Source organism: Caloenas nicobarica, chromosome 3, assembly GCF_036013445.1.
Source record: "Caloenas nicobarica isolate bCalNic1 chromosome 3, bCalNic1.hap1, whole genome shotgun sequence".
NCBI classification, from domain to species: domain Eukaryota; kingdom Metazoa; phylum Chordata; class Aves; order Columbiformes; family Columbidae; genus Caloenas; species Caloenas nicobarica.
The window spans coordinates 78,778,446-78,802,672 of NC_088247.1; the positions used below are offsets into that span (position 1 = coordinate 78,778,446).

The window sequence follows — 24,227 nt, forward strand, 5'->3', positions numbered from 1 at the left end:
TGGCACGCACTGGGCTGGCAGGTGCCACAGGCCCCAAAAGTTTTCTTTTTCTGCAGCCAGGCTCTAACCCAGGCTTACACAGAGAATACCCAGTCACGCAAGCGCCTCCTTGGCTTTTCTGCTTTCCAGGAACCTCCAAACACTAACACAAACTGGCATTTTGGTTTCCTAGCTGTAGCTGTGGGGTAGGGAGTTGATGCCAGAAAAATCTGTTGAGAGCCATCATCAATGCAGAAACAAGCTTTGCTGGCAGGTGTTTCCAGGTTGTTGGTAATTTGTTTTGCTTTGGTTTTTCCCAACACCCGAACTATGGAGGAGAGAGATGCACCAAAACTCCTCTAGATACTGAAATTTTGCAGGCCTAAAGGAATACATATCTCACACTGTCTTCTAAAAACATGACTGTTTGCTGAATTCATGAGGGTTCCAGTAATGCAGGATTTCATATCCAAACTATTTATATTATATAGCTGAAACATGCTGGTTTAAATCCACAGACCTGCTTTTCCAGAGGCTGGTATCATTAGCCCCATTTTTCAGAGGCTGAAGCAAAGAGAATTTAGGTAACTTGGTGTCGAGTCAGGTGGCAGAGCTGGGCCGCAACCTAACTGGAGCTCCTTAGCTGGACTAAAACCTAGTTGGTTTGGCAAGCACTGGACACTTTCGCACCCCACTTACAACATATGTTTAGTTCTACTTTTATGCTCCAAACAATAAATTTAAAAAAAAATATTCCGAAGGTGGCATGCAAAGCAGCATTCTCTGTAATAAGAGCCCCAATATCTCTGCTTCGGAGCTGGGGGACAGGTGCGCATGGCTCCCGTGTGCCACGCTGCCAGCGTCCCCTGTGCTTCAGAGGTGATCAGCAGTGAGGGCACACACTGGGGGTCAGGCCTCCCCAGGGATTCAGGTTCTTCAGGCTCCGCAGTTTTGTTTTAAGTGCTTTGGTTTCTACATCTGACGGTTATTTTAATACATTACCCTTCTTAAGTAAATTGAACAGACTGGAATTAAGAACAGAGGGGCTGCGGTGTGTTAGTTTGTGCTAACGTGGGGCTAACGTGGCCAAACATCTGTGTGTGATTTAAACTGCCAAGCTGACCCCTGTCCAAAAGTATTCTATATTCATCCCAAATGCAGTGGTTAGAGCTTTGGACAGGAGACCACCCGCGTCTACACATAAATAACTCTGTCCTTGAAAACACTTAGGAAACAAAGGCTGTTCTATAAACTGCATCATGAAATAAAGACACTTTTGAGGCAGAACCCCACACGTTTCCAATGCTCCTGATTTTGGTTGCACTTTTTATACAGGGCTTTCGCTGCATTTTGCAGACTCAGTGGCACCAGGCTGCAAAATGAAATATGAAATATGAAAACAGGAAATGTACTTGATTCATAGATTATGAGTCTAGAAGGGATTGCTGTGATCGTGGAGTCTGCTGTGCTATACAGCACAGGCCATAGAACTTCCTGGAATTAATTTCTGTATGGTATTACCAATTACTACGATTATTTCTAAGAAATTAATCCAATATCTCCAATCATGGAGAATCCAGCTTAACCCTTAGTCACTTGTTTGACTGTTTATTTACTGTTAAAAATGTGCACTTGATTTCAAATCTGAATTTGTTTATATCCAAGTTTTGTTATATCCAAGTCTGTTTGAATCAACTGTCTTTGGTCACCTTTTTTTCCCAGGTAAGTACTTACAGACTATGATCAAAGCATCTTTGACAATATAAATTGTTTGAAAGCTCTTAATCTTTCACTGCAGGGTGTATTTCCCAGATCTTTGATCATTTTTTGGCTCTTCTTTGAACTCCTTCCAAATTAAAACTGCCTTTCTTAAATCAGGGCACTAGGACTGTGTGTGGTAGGCCAACAGTGTCCTTGAACCAAAGTCAGACTGACAGACATGCGCTACCCAGGTCACCCTATCCATTTTGGTCTTTTTAAACAACAGGCACAGTGTAAGTTATTTCCCAGTCCTCTGTTACTCCCGTAGTGTTCCGATACTTATTGAAGATCAAACAGAGATTGCGTTTTAAACAGCTCTTGTAAAAACCTCCTTGAATGAGAGTCATTTGGATTTGCTCAATTAAGCATATAGCTTTGATAGCCACCCTTTCATGTTCTTTGTCGCTGTTAGGATGGAAAGAACTACTTCATGATCAGATCACAGAAATAGATCATCTGCGTTTTTCTCAATCCAACCAGACGTTTCTCATTTCTACATTATTGGCAACTCCGCTTTTCTATATAGTGATAGATCGAGACCACTGTGAGGATTTATTTTGCTTCAAGTACTCCTTAGAAATAAACAGCCACAAGCCCACTTTCATCTTTTTGTCTCTAATGGTGCTAGCTTCTTATTTCATTCGCTTTCTCTTATCAACGGTCTCCAAGGACTGAATACTGATTTGCATTTGCTATTTTCCACTTCTTGCATTGGTTGTGTGTTTCTTCGTTTTACCTCAAGCCCAGTTGCTCTTCTTAACTAAGTGTGACCTTCTCTCTTGATTGTGGTTTTCCAGGCACCCAATACCTTCTTTTAAACAACTCACAATTAACTTTCATTCTTGTACGGCATGCTCGGGATCAGTATTTTACAATTTAGTTTGCCATTCTGATTACTGCAGTGTCAAGTTATGAGTGTGCACATGGGGATTCCTCTAACGATAGACTCAATTAAAAGCAGCAGTCATTTTATTTTTACAACATGATTTATATTCAGGGCAAGATCTTCTCTAGTCCTGGCCATTATCTTTAATGATAGGTCAAAATGACCTAATGGGAAGCAAACAAGTGTCACACCCCTCTGCTTCTCTGCTTTAATTTATACAGTAATACTACCCTTGTTAAAAGGCTGAGTTAATTGGCTTTACATTACAAGCCCTGATCCCACAGTGACAGCTCTCACAGTGACACACTGCCAAATGTAATGCATATTTCCAATGTGAGGGCCAGTAGTTCTACCTTGTGAATATGTCTGAAGTACTTTTGAATCCATAATTTAATATGAAGGGCTCAGCTGTTGGTTGACAGAATGACTGGCAACATTTAATTTCCTGTTGGTAACTGCTATATAGACATGAGAAGTTATTTCCTATTTGTTCTCTACACGCACTGATGAACAGCCATGCCAATTCCTCAAATAAATCAGCATGGCCCTTCCAAGATAATTAAGATTTTTGCATACTTTCACTTCGGTTTTTCCCAGCTAACAATAAGGCCAGGCTCACTGTGGTACGGGCTCCCTCGCATCTGCATTTCTCATTCTAGCATTGTTAGGGGCACCTCCTAGTCCAAAAGTTACACATAAAGGAGTTTGATAGTGGAAGCTTTGGTGAATCACATTTGTCTTATACCCTCACAGTAAACACCTGGGACAATATCAGGAAGCCATCTCCTACATGTGCTTGGTCATTAGGAAAGAGAAAGCTCCCTCTTTCTAAAATTAGTTTTCCACTGGATATGAGAACACCTCGAAAACATCTACCTATGTGGCTCCTCAGGAGAACACTACAGAGAAAAAAAAAAAGTAAATTAGTACAAATACCTGCGTGCTGGTGGACCTCCTGAGATGAAGCTTGCAACTGAGGGGTGCCATCTCTGGTGGGCTGTGAGCTGCTGCTCTGGCTTGAACTGCCCGTGGAGTTGCTGCTGGACGAAGATCCACCTGCACTGTCCACCTCTTCAATGTTTCCCCTCTCGTGGTGAGCTGCGTGGCAGTCCTTCCGCATCCTGTTTGCAGGGACACGCACACATGCTCAGACACTTACTATGCATGAGAAGTTGTGCCACCAAGATTGGATGCCCTCACAATGTGTAATTGTACTTTCTCGTACTGCCGCAGGTCCTTTGACATTTTATGGGATGACAAAGATAATGACGTGGTAAAGCTTACTTGGAACAAAATTGTACACGATACATACTAAATCTTTTCCTTCTCTATGTGAAGTGGCTTGGGAGCCTAGAAAAACCTTGGGATTCTTTATCTAATGTTACATTGGTCTCTAGAACAACTTCTGCATGAGGCAACCAAGTAGCAAAGAAGTGGAGTTGGCTGGAAGGAGCTCAGTGAGAATGAGATGCATGCTGGGAAACTAAGGTATTAAACCACCAGATTTAATCTTAGGATAGGTCTTAGCGTGCAAGCTGGCTCTCATAGTGTCCCCATAGTCCCCTGTCTCTCCTCAGCCACAGTGGCGATAGGGCAGGTGGGGAGAATGGAACAAGACTGAGCTATGGCTCTATGAAAAGTACATGTAGGAAAGAGAGCTGGAAGGTGTCAGATACTGATCATGCTTACCCAGGGTAAGTCAAGCAGTTGTAGTGGATTGTAATAGTATATTTTTAGATGTGTTTTGGTCAAGAACAATTACTTGGGGATGATCATCTATACTGCCAAAGCTTTGGGGCATAACCCACCAACGTGGTCACTCATGTTCTGACATGTCACTGAGTTGCAGAAAAGACACCCTTACTTACACGGCATAAACAGTAAAATTCTCTGGAATGAGAGAAAAGCCTGTAGTGCTGAGTGGTTTGATAATGAACCTTAAGCAAAGCTTTCTATGTGTTCAACAAAAGCCATGAATGAGTGAATGAATTTGCTTTCTGATATATCTGTAGGGCCGTTTTTTTAATATTCTGAGTTATCTGCAATTAATTTTTTACTCATTGATAACAGTAGATAATTGCTCTCTTAACAGGAAATACAGTGGAACCGAGACTGCAGGGTCTCTACTTGCGTAACCAAAATTTAACACCTACCTTAACCATTTGGATCGGAACCACTTTGTAATGTTGTCCAAACTGACAGGTCCCCCCCAAATGTTCCTCAGTTGGCTGTGTGTCCCAAGGTACGAGGTGGTTAACGGGGAAACGTACATTGGGTATCCCAGTGGCTGATCACACGAAGAATTAATTAAGTTCCTCAAGACCTGTTTATTGTTCTGGATGCTTCCTCTCTCCGGGTTCCGATTGCGCAAGAAAATCAGCTCCTGCTGCTGCCCAGCCCAAAGCCCTCTGACGCACTCCTTGTTAACCTACAGGCAGGGAAAATAAGTGTGGCTCACGTGAAAACGTTTGCTACTTAAGATGCAAAACTACATGATCTGGGTAGAATGGCAGCAGCTGTTGGTGCGAACACCTCATGTCTTTGCGCCAACAGGTTTTATGAACTTCTGCAGCTATTCCCTGGTAAAACCTGGAATGTTATTTCTGATATGCAAACGTGGTTGCAAAATGGAAGTGATCTGAGGGGAGTTCCTCTGGCCTCCAGGCCCTACTCCAGCAACGATAATCAGCCTCTCCTTTGGGCCAGATTACTCAGAAATAGTGTCAGCAACTATGGCCCTAAATTACTGCAGCATGACAAAGATGGTATATGTACCTTGATAACCTTGAAGCTCAAGTAGCTTTTGTGGAGCATGATAACTTTATATTCATCTGCTCCTTCATCTACCACGTGTCTCAGGGTTAGCAGCTCCTCTCTGTTGGACAGTACAGCGCTGCGCCAGGCTGGGTCCCCTTCGTGACAAATCACAACCTTTTCTTCAAAAGATTGGATTGCTTCATACAAAACTGCTGGGTCCTCATACTCATCTGGGCAGGTGAACTGGTCCTGGCAGTACAGGAAAAAGTATTGAGAAGGTCAGGTATACTTGTGAAAACACAGAAACTATTAACAGTAAACAAAACCCTGTTTTTCAAACACTTGCCAGCTGACCTCCCCAAGTTACTTGCCATTTGATATAGCGCGTCTTTGGGGAGCCAGAACAATTAATTTAACAGTAATAAAGAAAGGTACAATTTTTGTTTTATTGAAGCCTGTTCTGAACTCATGTCTCCACTGGACAAAGACACTCGGAGAATGCCAGCTTATCTGCTTTCTTTTTATAAAGTGGGAAACCACGGGGGGCAGAGCTTTTGGGTAAGTCGGAGGGAGATCAGAATCACCCGGAGCATTCCACAGTTCTTGTGAAAATCCTTATTTTTATTCACGAAAACCATCAAGAAAAGCACAGACAGACAATCCATCAGCAGATATCACAATATTGTGTTACTACTTTAGCTGTCACGCAGCAACACTGCCAGCAATAACATTCATAAAATTATTGTGTCAAATTCTCAGATATTAATTCACAGCAGTTCCCCTTCAGTTACATTCAGAGCAATTATAAATATCATGCATGATAAAAGCACATGATACTAAATCATAACATGGCAGAGCAAGAACTAAATCAACTCCAAACTATACAGGGGTTGACCTGAAGAACTTGGAGTGACTTCAGTGGAGATGTGCCAGATTTTTACAACTGAAAACAGAATGGGGTCAGAATCAGCCTGACATCATCAAACAAATAGCTGTGACATGAACCCTTCAAAACACTCTCCTCCTGTCAGCTGTGTCTTTTAACATATGGAAGCATTACATGTGTACGGCTATTCACAAAAGGATTGCTAAATTAGCAATGAAATTAGTCTAATTAACGTATTTCTTTTCAGTCTAGTAACCATCTTTATAGTATCCATGCAAGTAAAACATGACGTGACTGACAGTTTTGTTTCGATGAAAAATGCAGGGTTAAGTTCTGCAGTATGATTGGTTTCAAATGGGCAGCTAGGGGGTACAGAAAAGAAGACTGAGTGAATGTAAAAGAAATAAATGCCAAACTTTTCCATTTTGGTAAAGGGGATTTCTCAGAATAAGACAAGAATTACTCTCTTTTTTTTTTCCCTTTGGACAGTTTCTAAAGTTTCCTGTGTTTTTCTAAGACAACAGATACAAGAGTTAAAGCTAAAAATAAAAATGTAAAAAAGACCCTACCTGGTGTAGCTTCAGAGACATTCGGATTGCCGGGGCAACAACCTTGTGCAACAGATCCATGTCTGCAAAGACCCACTCATCTTTCGCTGCTATCCGAAAGTCTCCTTTGAACAGTGCGTGGAGCCCATACAGAAAAGAGTCCAAGCTGTAAGAGAAAGACTGGGGTCACTCTCAGACGTCACTCCTGTTTCACCAAGCCAGACCCCTGCCTGTCATTCAGCTACGGGCTGAGCCGCACAGTGACCGGGGACCCTCCGGCATGGGGTCAGCTCCTGCGGTGGGTGTAAAGCAGGGGTCACATCGCGTATTTCTAATGAAAACCCATTCCTCGGGGTAGGTGGCTTTCCTTCTGCTTGCACTGTAAATGACTGGCCACCAAATGAGTGTGGCACCTGGAATGAGGGATGTCCTAAGGATGGTGGCTGGGTCACGGGGTGCCTCGGGGTGCTGCTGCTCTGCAGCTGGGCCAAAGAGAGCAGGTCGAGTGCCAGCTGCTCTGCCAGCTCTGCGCAGGCAGCAGAAGCTGCCTCCTCATTTGGAAGTTTATTCATTGGCCCTGTAACTTAGCAGTTCTCCTTGCAAGGTAAAAAATTTTATTAAAACGAAACAAAACAACACAGCAGTAAAAGACATTTTTAGCAAGTCTGAGATTTTTTGTCATGAAACTCAAACCCAGACATGAACATTAAACCAGATGTACTGAGAAAAATACTAAGTTTCAGGAACTGTTCAGCAAACCAGGTGAGAGCATGAATCAAATGATAGGCATTTTGTATTGAAACCATGAGCCCTAAAGCAAATGCATACCAAGTCTTCTTTTTTCTTCTTAGTACAAGAAACTAGATGTAACCAGTTCTGCTTGACCTTAGGTGACGGTTTGCCTGGACCCAAGATTTAAGGAACAGGTAAAAAGGTACAACATCGAGTAGTTGTTAGAAAATGGTTGTGCGAGGGCTTTGGGAACGGAAAAAACCAGCCTTCAGTTCCAGTGTGCACCCCAAATCACAGGCTTCCCGCAACGACACCACAGCTACTTGTATAACGCTCATGGCAGGACTGCTGTCCTAGGGCTGCTCTAAGAATCAAACTAAAAATTGAGGAAAACAGAACCATATGTTAAAAACAGGCAACTCTTGCAAACCCACAGGACACGGTTTCATCTACCTGGCAAGCTTTTACTCATTCTTATAACAGTTGACTTTTTAGATAGTAAAGGCTCTGAAGAGAAGCTGCATTAAGATGTTAGTGGTTTTCATTACCGCCCAGGCTTCCTCCAGAGAACACATAATCTTTCCACATAATTGAGTTTTCTTAATTATTTTAGGAAAAGAAAAAAAAAAAAAGTTGAAAATTTTTTCTCTTCTCCAAGACAGAGTAAGGAGAGACTGGGAGACTGCTTGGCTGATCATCAGCTCAGACACATTCTATGTTGCCCTTGGTGGGTTGCATGTTTTAGAAATTAAAATTGAAAGATATATATGTTGTTGCCAGAAAAACAGCTGGATACTGATTTTCTCCGTGAAAGCACCATGTAATACAAATCAACTAATCAGTGGGACTGAGGCCAGTGAGGAAGGCAGGGCTGCTGTCGCTGCTGGGAACATCAAGAGTACAGGGAAGCTCTTGTGAATTTTTAACTGATTTGCATTTATTAGTACTAAGTTACATGTGAGACAGGCACTTACACTCGCATCTTCAAAACATTCAGGCACCGATTTCCATGGGATTTATCATGTGCCTTCAAGGAGCAGGTCCTGATCCCCACTGACTTTCAATCAATCATCTCCAGAGTTTAGAAGATGGTAGTATGCCCAAATCCTGCTTAATAGCTAGGAAAGCCCTCGGATAAACCAGTTGGGGCAAAAAAAAAGTGGTGAGGGCAGCCAGTGTGGTGAAGCGTGTGACTATCATCTCCTTTGAAAAGGCCAGAAACTGGGACGGGTCCTTCCACTCGCCCACCCACTAGGCAACATCCAGCATACACAGCTGAATCCTTGCCTGGAAAAAACACTTCTGTATCTAAATATTCTTCCTAGGATGAAACTGGAAAAACTACCCTGAACCTAATGATGATCTGTAGTATAATTTTTCCCCCATGTGACACCCCTGTATTTGCTCTGAAAATCTGGCTGCGATGAAGGGAAGAAGGCAAGAGAGATAACTGTTTTTTACATCATCAGAGGCTCTCACAGCCAAACCCGAACACCAGAGCAGACAAAAGAGTTTGCATTCACATCGAAGTGTCTTACATGCATCAGCACATACTGAAGCAGCTGCTGTGAGCAGCAGTACCTGCTGCAAGCAAGGGCAGGGCTGGGACAGCTCTGCAAACTGCAGCTGAGCATCCGCAGAGGCAGCAAGGGAAGCAGGTACAGCTCTCACTCTGCTTCGTTACCGGAGGCTCATCCATTTCTCATCCCTCTGCATAAAGTTCTCTAACCAGCATTTTTAAGAACAAATAGGAATGCTACAAGGAGCAAAGCAGTGGTGGCAGTAGTCGTGAGAGGCTAAGAGTCATTTTATATATCGTATTTTCCACCAGAGAGGTCTGGAGAAGATTGCTGTATTCAGAAAACCATGGACATCTTTTATTCTCCTGCTGATCGTAATGAGGCTTTTGGGTACATTCTGCCTAAAATGTGACACTATCTCAAGCCATTACTTCTGTAACATGCAGCCCTTAATCCACATAAAATGCAGCTATTGTTATTCTTCCCATTGTTATGCTCTCTCCTGAAGACTCCAATGAGATTAGAAGGAAGCTGTAAAGACAACAGCTTTGATCTCAGGCCTGACTCAAGGTTGTTGCTACTTTCTTGGCCCAGTTTTAACATACCTCAGTAACCTGCTGTAGTAACAGGCTTGTTCCAAATATTTTAAAAACTAGTTAAGATGCCAAAGAAACTACATTAATAAGGAAAAGACATTACTATTTCTGGCAACATTGCTAGCCCTCTGAGCTAAGAACCTGAAAAGCTGTTGTCACGACAGTGAGCTATTTTAGAACAAGACTAGTAGGCGTGTGGGAACCGTCGGCCTCTCCAATGTGCAGAAATGAGGGGATTAAGTAGCACCACAACTACCAGAGGGAGGACAACACAACCAAAGCAAATACTCCCTCGTGCTTCACCCGCTACGGTGCTCCAACAGCTGGAACTAAAAGCATTTGATGCAAGCCTGAAAACAGTACAGATGAAGACTAATGAGCTGGCGAATGAGCTGCATGTATTTAGCACACCAAAACCCATCCTCTATCTGCAGTTCATAGACCTTTCCCAGTGTTAACTGTAGATGTATTTAAGGAATAAAGAAACACGCATGCCTTTGAGCTGGTAATGACCTGAACATCACAGCTCACCTGAATGAAATCTTTTCAATGATAGCCCTTCTAAATTTGATATTTTAGATGAAAGTGGTTGTGAGCTAAGAGTCAAATTTTTCTCCCCTGCTTCTGCTCAGCTCTGGCACACGTAAAGCTGTACTCTCTGCTTGAACCCCCGCCAGCACTGCAGCATCACCGGCGGCCCTGTGGCACCAGAACCCCCCACCTCCCTCCCTTCAGATGCTGGGCAGTGCAATGTGGTGCCCAGGAGGGAAGGGGCAAGGGAGCTGAGGGGACCCGAGCATCCAGGCTTCGTAGTGCTGGAAGTGCCTTATGAGAAATGCTTTATTAAGAGATTTTTATATTTTTCCAAATTTGAAATGTATACTAAACATTTATTTACTAGGGGGCCTAGTGGCTGAATAGGGTTATTAAGAAATTTTTTACAAATAGACACCTCAACATATCACTCATATTTGAATAAATGAATGGTAATGCCGTGTCATTCTTCAAATTGCATTTTGTGCAGGATGCCTCCTAATGACAGTTTAAAAGAGCGAGTGATTTGCATAGCAATGTTCTGCCTTCTTAATGAATGCGTTTATTGTGTAATCTAGTGTTAATGTTGGGTTGCTGCTGACATTTACATGAACAGGTACGCTGAATAATTATTTACATACATTATATAAGAGCATTTAAAATCTTGGTTTACCCAGTGACATTTACTGATTAATAGATTAGACAAAATCATGTGTAAATGAGTGCAAATTGATAGTTTACATACACAATGTAAACTTGAATCTCAATTCTGTAATGCACAGCTCAGTGTAACATTACCTTTGCATTACTATTTCTGCGCAGTAGTTGGATGACTGTCACTCTTCAAGACACAGCAAGGGCTGGACTTAGTCTAGAGAAAGTTTCCTACTACCTGCAGTTACCTCTGAGAACAAAGCATGGACCACGGAGCACAGACTGTTGGCTAGTTTGCTCATATTGGACTTATCTGAAACACTTCATAGAAATAAGCGTGAGGAGAAGACTACAATGCCCATCTGGCCATTACATCTCCAACTCATCACGAAACCTCTAGCGGTGTTGCATGCAAAATCCTTCACAGCCAGAATACAAACTCCTGAGAGGAAGTTCAAGGCCATTTCTCAGTGCCTACCAGAGTGATCTAAGTTGTCATAGTCCAGCACTCGTGTGTGACAGAGCACGTGTTAGGAACCCGGATCTCTTACAAAGTGAGCCAGCTCCCAACAGCCACGCATGTGGTACATCCCCCTCACGGACACACCTGGCTGGGGGATTGCCTCTTCTGACACCATCTCCACAGAAAACTAAAACCCTCTTCAGCACCTTTAGGCTCCAAAAGGTCCCCAAAATGTCATGACACCTTTTCAAGGAAAAAGACTGTGAAGCGTCATCTAAGGAATGATTCTTCCAGCTTCTGAGGACCTTCAGTTCTTCTCTCCCACCTGACTGAATGCAAACCTGCAGCAGCGAGAGAGCTGGGGGCGAGGACCAGCAATAATGCTCTGAACCACCCTCCATAAGAGCTGCCGCATCTCCATCAAACAAAGATTGAGGGGAGGGAGACCTGTCTTCAGCGCCTCAAGTTAATCCTCAGGAACATCTCCTTCTGGCCCCAGCAGCGCTGCGCATGTTGGACAAGGTCTCCTTCCCCTTGGCACGCCGTGTAATTGTGTTCCTAACGGGGTCTCGCTGCTTTACTGCTGCTTTGTGTTTAGGTAAGTTGTGAAGATCTGTGTGCAGCAGTAAACACAGTCAGTGTGGTAAGAACTGCCCTCCGTGCTGACATGAATATATTTGGATTTTTGTTGATAAAGGTCTTGAAGTCGGGGGTAGCATACCCACCCTGCTCCTTAGTTAACAATTTCTACTGAATTGTTTTTGTCGATTGAAATAGATATATTCATTCTTTAAGACAAGAATAAACGTATTTCGCCAAGCTAAAGTCATGCTTTGTAGCTGGTAGCAATTATAACTTCTCAGATGCCTTTTTTTTTTTTCTCCAAAATCTTCCTGGCAGTTGAAATGTATTAAAGGTAATTTAACCAGGTGAGTAAGTGACACAGTTTTGCACAGTGAAACTTTTGTAGGGGTAGCTTTTGTGAAGTAGCACTGAAAAAGATATTGACAGAAGCTTCCACTTAATCCCTTTGACGTCACAAAACACATTTGAAAAAGTACAATGCTCCAATACTGCCCTGGAGCACTTTCTTAATAAAAAGAAAATCAGGACTTAGAGACACAGGATTATACAGAACGGATTCAGAAGAACAGGGTAGAGCTGTGCAGTGCACAGGACTACCACATTTTCCCCCTTCTACAGACCTTTTCTCCCCAATAAAATTATTTTTGAGTATGGAGCATCCACTCACCAAAAGAGAGAAACTGATTTGGTTCATTGGTAATTTTCCAGATTTTAAAGAGACATGCTATAGCTGACTCCTGCAATTATTATTAAAATCTTTACAGAAGACTTTGCAAATAATTATCCTCAACATTCATACTTTCCATGTTAAGCTTCAGAAAGCCTCTGATAATATTATCTCTTTGCGTTGTCGACTCACCATGTAAGCCAAGAAAAATAGGTGACATTGTTATTGTATCTGTACTAGTGCCAAAACATTGTAATGAAGATTTTAAGATCCTGTGGAAAGTACGTGCAATGTGATGACAGTTTTAGGAAGCTTTTGTGATATTTTTAGATGCATTTCTAATAGCGCTGTGACATATCTATTGCAGCTCCAGATCAAATTCACTTTAATCTTTTCTCAAAAAAAAAAAAAAAAATTAAAAAAGCACAAATGCACATCAACTGTTCTATCATGTCCCCTAACTCTAAAATTTGGATCATCAAAAAAATAGTGCTATTTTGGAAATATCAATGACTTATTAAACATTGCACTAATTCGAGAGCATAGAAATGAAGGGAAAGGAAACTCAACCCAGAAGAAAACCACTACAGGAAGGGAATGTGCAAAAACTAGGAGAAAAAAGATGATGAAAGCCACTTGAGAAAGCAGAAAGAACCAGCACACCAAGAAATAAGCCACGTGGGCCACGAACATTTTGCGTGACTAACTGAAAGAGGAAGACATAAAAGCAGATGTTACAAACGACTCAACAGACAACAAAGCTAGAATGAATATTTAAAAGACTGTTTTATCTTGTAACACAAAATGCATTCAAAATTGCACATGCTGTCTTTGTTTGCTTGTTAGTAAGACAAATCCTCTCTAAGGACCATGTTGATAGAGGGTTAGCCAGCGTTATCCACAGCTTTGTGTCAATACCGCAAGGTCACTTAGACACTGTGTATTTATTAATCTCCTCTACTGTGACAAAATTCTTGTGAACACAGGGAGCTCAAATACATCTAATAAAAATCTAAAATTAGAAGTTAGATTTATTAAAGATTATTTCATTAATAAAATGCCTTATCTATTAAATTTATTACTCAGGCTGAACACTTAGAACAGCATAAATGGTTCTTTAAAAAACCCAAACAACTCAGAACTCCTAGTAAAAATGGAAGAATCCCTAAGGCAAAGGTAAGGTGAAGAGCATATCCAGAAATAAATTTAACCAAGCATATTTTAATTAACCAGACTTTCTAGGAAGAAGTGTTTCGAATGAATGAATGAATAACGTAGACTGAGAACAGACAAAGCCGCGGTCTCAGGAGATGAGAGGTTCTCCCTTCCTCAGTCACCAGAATGAAGCGGCACAAGGAACACGGAATACGGCCCCGAGGAACAGAGGACGCTTATGGATTTATTATTATTTTGCTAACTAGATGTCAGAGTACCTAGCAGTTTCCTCCCCTTCTGGAGGAAGCCAGGCCAGGGGTGAGTGAACACAAGTAATAACCTATTCTTTCAATGCAAAATTCTGCTTTGCCCTATGAAATAAAGACTGATATTAGTTATTAAGCACACTACCAAAATAAAAGATGGCCAGGAATGGCAGAAAAAAAAATATTTTATGGAGGAAAAGAGACTTCACCTTGATCTAATCTTCTGCTGAGGTTCCACAGTAAGTGAAAAAAACCACAAACAGGTCTTTGCTTTAAAATGAGGAAAAAGGATTCCTAAAGATTACCTGATGGCCATATTGTGAGCTGCAGTTCCCAAAGCTCTCCGACCCAGTATGCACAAGGCAAAGGAAAGCGTCACGAGAGGAGAATCCTCATCACTGTCCAGGTGCTACAAGGTTTTAAGAATAGCATGTTATTCCAGATGCAAACACCATCTTTAAAACCACTGCAGTTCTGTAAATTGTAACATAAAATTTGCTTGTAGCTGGACCTACACACAAAAACGTTCTTTGCAATTAAACAGAACAAGAAGGGGGATCATTGTTATCAGAGGCATTCTACAAAGTGGGAGCTTATTTCGCCCGCTGGCTAGAAAAACAACATTTCAATCTCAGGTGGTGAGATCCCAAGGAAGGGGAGCTATGGTGGTGGGGGCAATTTTTGTGGGTTTTTGGTTGGCTTGTTTTTCCAGATCTGACTTTCTAAACCAGAGCAGATTCTTTATTGGCTGAGAGACACTGCAACTGGAGGCAGCCAAATACTACTCCACAAATTCCAGAACAATCTATTTGGAAAAAATTGGGGGAACACACTTTTAGTGAATAACAATATATATCTAAATTGTATACCATTGATGACACTGACCTCACGTTTTAACAAGCAGTCAAATAACTTCAATGACATTTGCTAGCTCAGGAGAATGTCTTTACTTAAATTTTTGCAAAGAAAACCTTACTATCAAGCAGGAGGGAAAAACTGAAGCAACCTCTCATGAATGTGAGTCCTGAGGAGGATACAGACTATTATTTCTGTCTGTACAATGGGTGATTTCTTACAGCTTTCTTTGAACCTAAAACTGAAGCCAATTATAATGGAGAATGTAGCTCCTTCTATTAAATACACTGATTTTCAGGGCTATGTGTACAGCAAAGCCTTTTTTATATCTCATCTCCTACACGAACTTTATATAGTTAGCATGCGTGCACACTAGTGCAGGCACTCATTTGCCTTTTTAAGTCTCTGATAAGTTTCAAGTCTATTGGGCATCCCTAAATCTATTACTCTATTTGAAAGTCTGAGCCACATAAAAGTGAAAAAGCATCATTTAGCAGTGGCTTTCCCTGCACCGTGCAAGTCCTTGTGGGTCAGAACATGGGAGCTGAGACACGGAGATACAAAAGAGAGAAAATATTCCCAGTAGGAAGAGATTGGTGGGAAGGCTCAGAGGACAATTCAATGAAAACAGCATCAATGTGATGATTTGGAGAGGAACTGTTGGAATGGTATTCAGGGTTAGAGAGACGAGAAGGAACCACAGTGGAGAAGAAACATTAAGATTCAGCGATATTACACCAGCTAAGGTCAGTGGTAACAAATGACATGTGCACTCAGAGATCCTGAACGAAAAATGCACAAATAACAGCGCGTGGCAGCCAGGAAAGATACACTTCTCATTTTTTGCCATTATCAGCAATAATCGGAAAATTAAATCAAGCGAATATGCTTGTTTGAAACTGTATTCTCCCTCTGGGCTATTTTGAGTATTCCGTGGAAATACAGTAGTGCATTTCTGACAAATGATTGCTGACCGTCAGTAATCTTAGTGGCTCAGAGTGTGAGATCACGGAGCTGGAGACCTACCCTTGACCTTCGAGAGCTGCGAGGTAATTTCAGGCAGTTTTGTGGCACGGTTCACATGTGAATTATGAGCTCTCAGAGGTGACCTACACCAGCAGTGAGTTTGTTATGTACTTCCCTACCCTTTGAAGACTGTACCCAAACATAGGTGAATGTTTGGCAAGGGCACACACACATCACCGATGTTTGGCAAACGTTCCCAAACACTGGCAAGGGAAGGAGTGATGACATTCCCTGACCAGGGCCTGCCCCAGCATCACTTCTGCAAACACTCAGTATATCCGAGCATTTTAGAGCTGATGAAATGACCAGTGTTGGAAGTGTGCACAGTAAGGAATTGGTTCTGTATTCGAAGACTAATCTGCCTTAAAACTCAGTTTTTGAACAAGAGTAGTCTCCAAAATATGGTGGGGTTTTTTTCCATTCCACAAAACATATATTTTCCTTTCATGTTAAATCTGACAATTTAAAGGAAATAAATTTTATTGTATTAAACCTGAGCAAGCAAAAGAATAACCACGCATCATTTAGCTCCTATCCCAAGAACTAAAATTACCACTGCTAAAAAAAAAAAAATCATGCAAGCTTACCTCCACCCTTTTTCTAGCACAGAACTGAATCCAGTCCAGATAAACACTGCAGAAACTAGCTCTGGTTATTCCTTGGAGACATGGAACATAATCTTCATCTATGTTAATGTTAAACATTGCAAGGTCACGTTCAATATAATGCCACTTTGCATAAGGCTGCAGTATCTTTTGGATGGACTCGTCTTTTATCCAGTCGAGGATTTTGGGAGAACTTGCTGTAAAGTATATTATACTCTGTTGACAAAATGTGCAAATGTTAGTCACTCCATCTCTTATTAAATCAGATATATTTTACACAGAAGAAAAGAATTCCAACAGGACCACACTAACTACCCATAATGGTGCTTATTTTTCGTATTTTTTACTGTTGGGCAACATTGTTTCACAAACCTGCGCAAGTTAGAAAGACAATAACAATTGATATCTAAATAGCAGAAAACAGAAAAAGAAGTCATATTTTTAATACCCTTCTACCTCACAGGAAAATTTATATAAACAACATACTATAAGAATACAGAGTTCCAACACTAAAACATGTAATTACTGGACATTAACGGGGTCCTAGAGTCTATCACCAAGAAGGTGATGTTGATAAAAGTTCAGCCATATTTTGAAAAAAAAACGTAGGAGATGGTCACATGCTCAGAATTGGGCTCTTTTTCCTCCCTGGATTCCCTCTTTCCTGGGGGACAAAGCTTTCCTGATTCTTTAACAAACAGTTCCACCATAATTTAACCATAAAGGTGAGATCTGACAGATGTGTGCAACACTGGTCTGAAAAGCTCTGTTTTAACTCCTATTTTCTCTCTGCATTCAGTAGCATCACTGTTTTTGCTTCTGTTGATGAGGCCAGTAAAGAATAATGGATTATTTCTTATATGTTGGGTTAAGAAGCTGAGAAGTGATGTAACTGAGTTTGCTTTTAAAGTACTGAAGGAGGAGCAGCATTCAGCAGGAGCTCTTTCTCCCAATGCAGAAACATTAAGAAGCAGCCAGATTCGTATCTCATATCTGTGCCTGAGTTTCTAAGCTGAAGTTCTTCTAACTGCTGTGTCTGGAGCCATTAAAAAAAAATACATAACATAACATAACATAACATAACCATAACCATCTGAACCAATCTTAAAGCATATTTTCAAGAGAGGATGAAACTTAAGGAGAAGGTCCAGTGCTAAAAAGGAAAGTGGCATCAGGTGGAAAGTCCCACTATAATGTTTTATTATTATAATTTGTTTTAATAAAAGATATTCATTTAGAATTGGATTCCAAAGCAAATGAGGGACAAGTGAACATGACTGAAGATGATGTAGTGCTACGTTACCCATGCAATGGAAATATTATTAAGCAAATAAATGTATAAAATGAAAATCTGATGGGTTTAAAAGGACAGAAGCACTATCAGCCCTTTTAAAAATCCCAGATGCCCTTCACAGTTTATCTTTCAAATTGTACAAAAATACACAAGCAAGAGGAAAATTAAGCTCCAGAGGAAAAAGACAAATCAGACGGACTAAGGATGGACTCTTGATTTCTTGGCATGTGGAGAACAATACACTCTTTAAAAAAAGATTCATGCAGAAACAATAGAGCCGAAAACACAGCACTCAGCGAATGTGGACTTCTTGAATACATTTAAATAAGAATATATTGAGAAGAGATGGAGGAGGTACAAGGGAAAAATATCACAGTAGTTGGTCAGGAAATGATTTCAAAATATATGCAGAAGGGCTACAGGAGCTGACCCAGTTTATTTGTAGAGAGTAAAAATCCTTTTATAAGAAGAAATATGGGCCTTTTTAGGCTGTCGATGAAACTGCAAATGAAATAAATACAGTAGGAATAAGACACTCAGTTGTTTAAAAGACCAATATGGTAATTATTCTTGAAGGATAGGAGAACTGGAACAAAGCATACATTTTCTTTGCTGATCTTCAAAATACAGTTTGCTTTTTTTATTATTCTCACTCATGCTTACAAAGAAGCAGATTCAACTTGGGGGGGGGGAAATATCAGACTCGCAATCAGACATATTAATAGAAATAGCAAAAGCTTCTGCCACCTAATTAAATTCTGCTCTTAGTAGCTCTTCCTAAATATGTTTGTGCATAAGTACATCCTCAGCTATGTGGCAATTCAGAAATAATACGGTAAATATTTACAATGTTGAAAGCTACAAAGAATAAAATAGAAGCACTCCAGATGCTCGGTGCAATGGAAGCGCAGTTGCTGCCGAAACTCCAGCCTGAGTGTTTTCTGAGTTTGTGATTTATGTGACCTGAATACTGCATTAACTTGAGTCCTTCTTACAATTACTTTCCTACGCTGTTAAAAAGAAAGTGGCAGGGCTTTGAAATGTTCACAGTGAAACTGCACAGGATCTTTACAGCTCTGGATTCCCCCATAAAAAAGAGCTGGGGAAGGAATGAATTCTCACCTCTGCTTCTCTGTTTATCTGGAGGTAAGTACTAAGCAGGATGATAGCTGATCTGATACATTACATAGTTTTCTCATGTTCCAAGGCTGTACTAAGGATTTTACTAAATCTTATCAAGGCTTCTGTTCATAGAAGGAACTAATAACTTGAAGAACAGGAGAAAATCTCCCTATAGGTTTATTTTGGGAAGTGTCATTCTAAAGACGGGGTCTCCTGAGCACGCTCTCCCTTCGCTGAAGGGAGGCCCAGCCCAGGCTAGTATTGCAGCTGCCAAGAGGTTACTATTATCTTCTGTTCATCCCTCCCTAAGAAGGGAAGAAGATTAACGGACTGACGCCTTGCTAGGAACGAAGACCTGTAAGTGCAGTGTTACAGTGCTGGCTCAACTAAATCCAACCAAAAGAGATTTGATTTTCATACTCCAAGCAACAGGTCGTGGCCATCACAAAATCTGGGTACAGTGGAGATGGAGCCACATCACACCTCAGTAGCATGGAGATCATTTAACCCACGTCCCTTTTACTCAAATCAGGATCAATTAACCACCTCCGTATCAGACGGGACAAAAGCCCGTCTAAGCCACCTTACCTACATCAGCTGCTTCTCAGGCACGTTCAGGCGCCCTAAACTACATTTCAGTTCAGTTTTACTTCCCATATGACGAACCTCACACTTTCCACAAGTCCTCTACACATTAGTTGAAGGCACTAAAAAAGTTCCAGTTTACAAAGCACATTTCTTCAATGCTTTAAACTAACAAGCTGCTGATTTCATTGCAGTTTAGACTGGGATTTTTTTCAGTCTCAGTCACCATCAAAAGCCAAGCCTTATATCAGCTTGCATCGGTTTGTGTTCACTTTATTCAGGTTACCTTTTGAAGTGAAGCAATTGTAGCAACATATTTACTTCAGTTTAAAGGTGGTGGTTTTGTCTTGTTTTCAGTTTAGATAAATTGCTTAAAAACAATTTAGTTCATACCCAGAAAAATCACTTCTAAAATGAAAAAATCATGCGGACATGCAGCTTTGTTTCTAATTAGTTAATTAAACAAAGCAGGTTGGTTACCAGGCCCTAGTGCATGTAAAATTATTTATGAAGTCCCAGTCTGCATTTTACAAAGTAATTGACTGCATGATCAAAGCAGCTTTGTGAGGCAATGATCTTGTTTTTACTGCATTGGCTCACTTGCAAAAAAAGGTGATTAATTTATTTACAACAGGTCTCTCTCTAAGGTTGACAGGATTTTCACAACTGCAGAGATGTAAGTAGAAAGGAGATCCAGGGGTGGTTTGGAGCTTTAGTGAGTGGCTTTGTGGCTGTACCAATGGCACAGGAGGCAGCATTTGGTTCTTGTTGCTTCAGTAGAAGACAATAAAGCTCAGCGATTTCTTCATTTGCTGGACTGGAATGGCTTTGGCAGAGGATGAAGGTGTCTTGCTAGACTATATGGTTCAATTATTTTGACAAATTAATATTTGTGTGGTCATTGTGATCTTAATAACAGTGCAAATATAGAAGTGATGTAAATGAATTGCTGTGTAATCAATGGAATTAAACAAGTTCAAATGTGTTGTAGTATATATGTAAAACAGCAGGTAAGGAGGGGGTTTGCACTCCTAAAAAAGTATATTTGAGAAACAGCTCTTCAGAGATTTCCCAAGAACTTCATGCTTGTTGATCTTTTTTTTTGCCAGAAAAAACAGTGGAAGGCCAAGTCAAGAAGAAATAACAAACTGTCAGTGAAGTTTTGCTTTGTAAGAATGCTTCCTCTGACTCCAGGGCTAGAGGATGTGAACTCACCTTCTTTATTTCTGCTTAACCAAGCCAGCAATTTTCTGTACTAACTGTAAATGTAAGTGGTCAGAATCAAATGTAGCAAAGGGAGATATGAATTAATTATCCCTACCTAACATCAAGTCAGTCTGAGTGCCGGTAGTGCAAATGAAGAAATATAAAGCAAAAAATTTCTAATGCTATTTCTAATACACAGCCAATATTCATTCTTTTCGACAAAGCTGCCTAGGAATATAGTCCACTTTACCAAAGAGTTTACCTTTATATAGTATCGGATAAGTATTCTCCGCAGGTCAAACACTTGCAGCATCGTTGCAGCGTTGTTATCAATGATGCTGTACCCTTCCAGGATGTACTGGGTGCGGGTTATTTCCCATGTCAGCCATCGCAGGTTAAAGGCTGCATTACACGATAACAAGTGAGGCAAGTGCCCGGGCTTACAACAGCAGCAGCCTTCATTGTCTTCATCTCCTTCTGTTATAGCTTCCACTTCTCTCTGCTGGCAATATGTCCCTTGGCAGTGAGAAAAAGAGAGTATGCTGCCAGTTATTAGGGGAGGAGGAAGAAACAAAGGACTTCTTCCAAGCTGAAAAAGGATGATTGAAGGCTCTACACACACAGCAAAAATCTAGCAGAAAGAGCTACAGCAACAAATTAGATGTGCCAATTGATCCATGCACAGTAGCAAATAAAGAGCTGTACATTACTTATCTACTGTCATCTGTAAAAGCCAAAAAGGCCAGATCTAACGTTCTAGGCGTTTGGTTCTGAGCTGAGCTAAACTACAGGCCACAGCTTCTGCCTTAATAAAAACTCACAGGAAGCAACACTAAAGAGTCTCGCTCCATCAGGCACATTAAGCAAATTGATCCAGTCTCAGTCAGCTTCTTCAAATAACACACAAAATGCAAACAAAGATTTTACAGCATGTCAAAGCACTTATAAAATCTGGGTTTTAGCAAACTATCTCAGAAAGCAAGTTCCAAAAATAACATCTGATGGGCTATTCTTTCTCCCACTGGAGTATAAACTACTCCAGATCAAACATCTCCAATGACTAGCACTAGTGCAGTACACCATGAGGACAGAACAGCTTTCTAAGTAGCCTATTACACAGGCTTTAGATCAGAATAGAGTAAATCTTCCTGAAAAAGAGATGTTAACTCAAAAAGAAGTCACGAGGCAGGCACAGAAACAACAATATATTTGCTCTGCAGATTCTGCATTTCTGGCCTGTGCTGTGCACAGTAGAAGGGCAAGCTGAGCCCTTCAGGATTTGCAATCTATGAAAAAGTGGTTTCTGCACCATTTAGGGCACAAAAAATCAAAACCAAGGTGGACATCCATGTGTTCACCCCGCACTGTTCTCAAAATACGTTCTTGATGCATGGATCCTTTTAAAATTTACCCTCTGTGGGCTGTTGCTAAACTTACTCTCCACTGAATTTGTACACAAACTGTCTTTCAAGGCCATCTCCTCTGACGCAGGTTACACATATGTCTCGCACAGGCCTCCTGCCAGTGGTTGGGTGTCCCCCCAGCAGAGAGCTGGCTCCACCAGCTGCCAGATGGGCTCGAGAGGAGAGGAAGGTGCGAGACACCGCGCTGCAGTCCGGCAGCTACGAACCCCCCAGCCAGGACCAACAGACCTGTTCCCTTGGGGCACTGTAAATGGGAGAAGTTGGCTACGTTCATCATCTGAACGTGGACTGGGAAAGAATACAGCGTCAGCTCCAGTCCCCCCCCAGTTTGCCCGCACCCCGAGAGAGAGCCTGGAGCAAGGCAGCATCCCAAAGGCCTTTCTGTGGTGCATCATGACCATCGCTGTGCCCTGGACTGACCATCCCAGTCCCATCACAACTATCCGGGCAACAACCTGAGGGCCTTTAGCTTGTACCAATAGAAGGAGCATCCAGATTATTCCTCTCTCAACACCAAGAAAAGCCCTTCAAAATAGAACCAATATGTTAAAACATTGGTTATCACCATTTCTTTTTTCACCCGTGTACATCTTCTAAAATGTATCCAGCAAGCAAAAACATACAAGAAAAAAAGATGAACAGAAAGATCTGAAGGAAGAAACGTGTGAGAAAAAATGGGATTGTAGCCCAAAGAGGGGGAAAAAGGATCCAGTATATTCTAGTGTTCTCCATTCAGTTTTCTGTAAGTGAAAATTTACACTGTGGACCCAATGTTGTTCATGCACTGATACGTTTTCCTCCTTGGACCTCGGGGACATATATATGACAAATTATTAAATGTCTCCAAGTAATCCGAATATAAACATCTCTTCTTTCAAGACTGCCACAAATTACTAAACATGAACGTATCAAGCTGACATTTTCAGTTGGACTGGACATGAACTGGACTGCTTCTGCTTCATATTTCACAGATTTCTACATGAATTAACACTTATTGCTCAACAGCAAAAAAGCAGCAACTGCTCTGGGTCAGTGGATGCTTCTCTGAAGTCAAGTCAGAAGACATCATACTCAAACTGAAGTAGGGAAAAGCATATTCCTGTGTAGATAGCTTGAAAAGAGTAAAATAACTAAACCATGGCTGGTGCTGTTACTATTGCTGTTACATTTATTTTGAAAGGTTAGAGATCTGTCAGTATTAAACTGAATTTAAGAGAAGACATCTTCATCCCAGGTGCTAAATTAAGTATTGCCAATTGTTCATAAGCGATGAAAAACACAAGCGTAATAAACAACTGCCACTGATCCATATACAAGTAAAGGAATAAAAGATAGCTTTAATCAGTCTATGTAACCCTATTCTTAAATATTTTTTTTCTTTTGTTATGGAAATATCACATTTCATTCCTATGGGATGCTGGCTGTTTCTTTGTGCTTTCTGTATTATCTCTATTAATAAATACAAAATATTATTGCTGGATTCCCTCCAATCACTAGTTTTCTTAAGCCGTGTTTTTTGTAAAATATAGAGACTAAAGAGGCTGGCAAGTCAAATAATAGGTGAATTCAAGAGACCTTCAGTGTCTGAGGGAAGCTGTCATCGCATGCATAACAAACAGAAGAACAAGATGCCAGAACAATTATTTGCATTCTCAGCTAATCTGACAGGTAAAAATGTTTCCGAGTCATCTTTACTAGGTAATTTTAATCAACTGAAGTTGAAATTATACGACAGTGGACACAATCAGCATTGAATTAGGGGTGGGCAAGACATTCTAACTGGTATCATGTTATTATAAAAGCTCTGGGAACCAACCAAAGGAATTCATGTGGTAATTGTGCAGATTTATTCTAAAGAACGAAATCAGGGCTGTTCTCTGACAATATCTGGCAAACATGCACCTGCTTAACAAAAGCTGTTTGATGGACTTTGGTGCTATCATCCTGGGGATTTGATGTCTTGACTGTTTGCAGAGCCTCTGGGGTATCCTTGATAAGTAATCTGAGCCACAGCCAGTGCTCTGACAAAACACCAAATCCTTGTTCCTATCATCACGCTACTGATTAGTATTTGCAAATGACATCTATAAAAGGATTCAAGTCTGCACACACAAAGCGCAG

The 24,227-nt window shown here is 41.0% G+C and overlaps 1 protein-coding gene across 1 annotated transcript in view; it reads right to left on the reverse strand.

Annotated features, from left to right (window-relative positions):
- The window catches only part of PCNX2 (pecanex 2), a 149,383-nt gene that overhangs the window by 3,700 nt on the left and 121,456 nt on the right, over window positions 1-24,227 (reverse strand). Inside the window, exons 26-32 of the mRNA XM_065631048.1 lie at window positions 20,945-21,198; window positions 16,458-16,691; window positions 14,295-14,398; window positions 6,839-6,983; window positions 5,402-5,632; window positions 4,780-5,054; window positions 3,563-3,747 (exon numbers count right to left, since the gene is read on the reverse strand). Coding sequence (XP_065487120.1) covers window positions 3,563-3,747; window positions 4,780-5,054; window positions 5,402-5,632; window positions 6,839-6,983; window positions 14,295-14,398; window positions 16,458-16,691; window positions 20,945-21,198 — 1,428 coding nt within the window. The remainder of the gene's footprint in view (window positions 1-3,562; window positions 3,748-4,779; window positions 5,055-5,401; window positions 5,633-6,838; window positions 6,984-14,294; window positions 14,399-16,457; window positions 16,692-20,944; window positions 21,199-24,227) is intronic.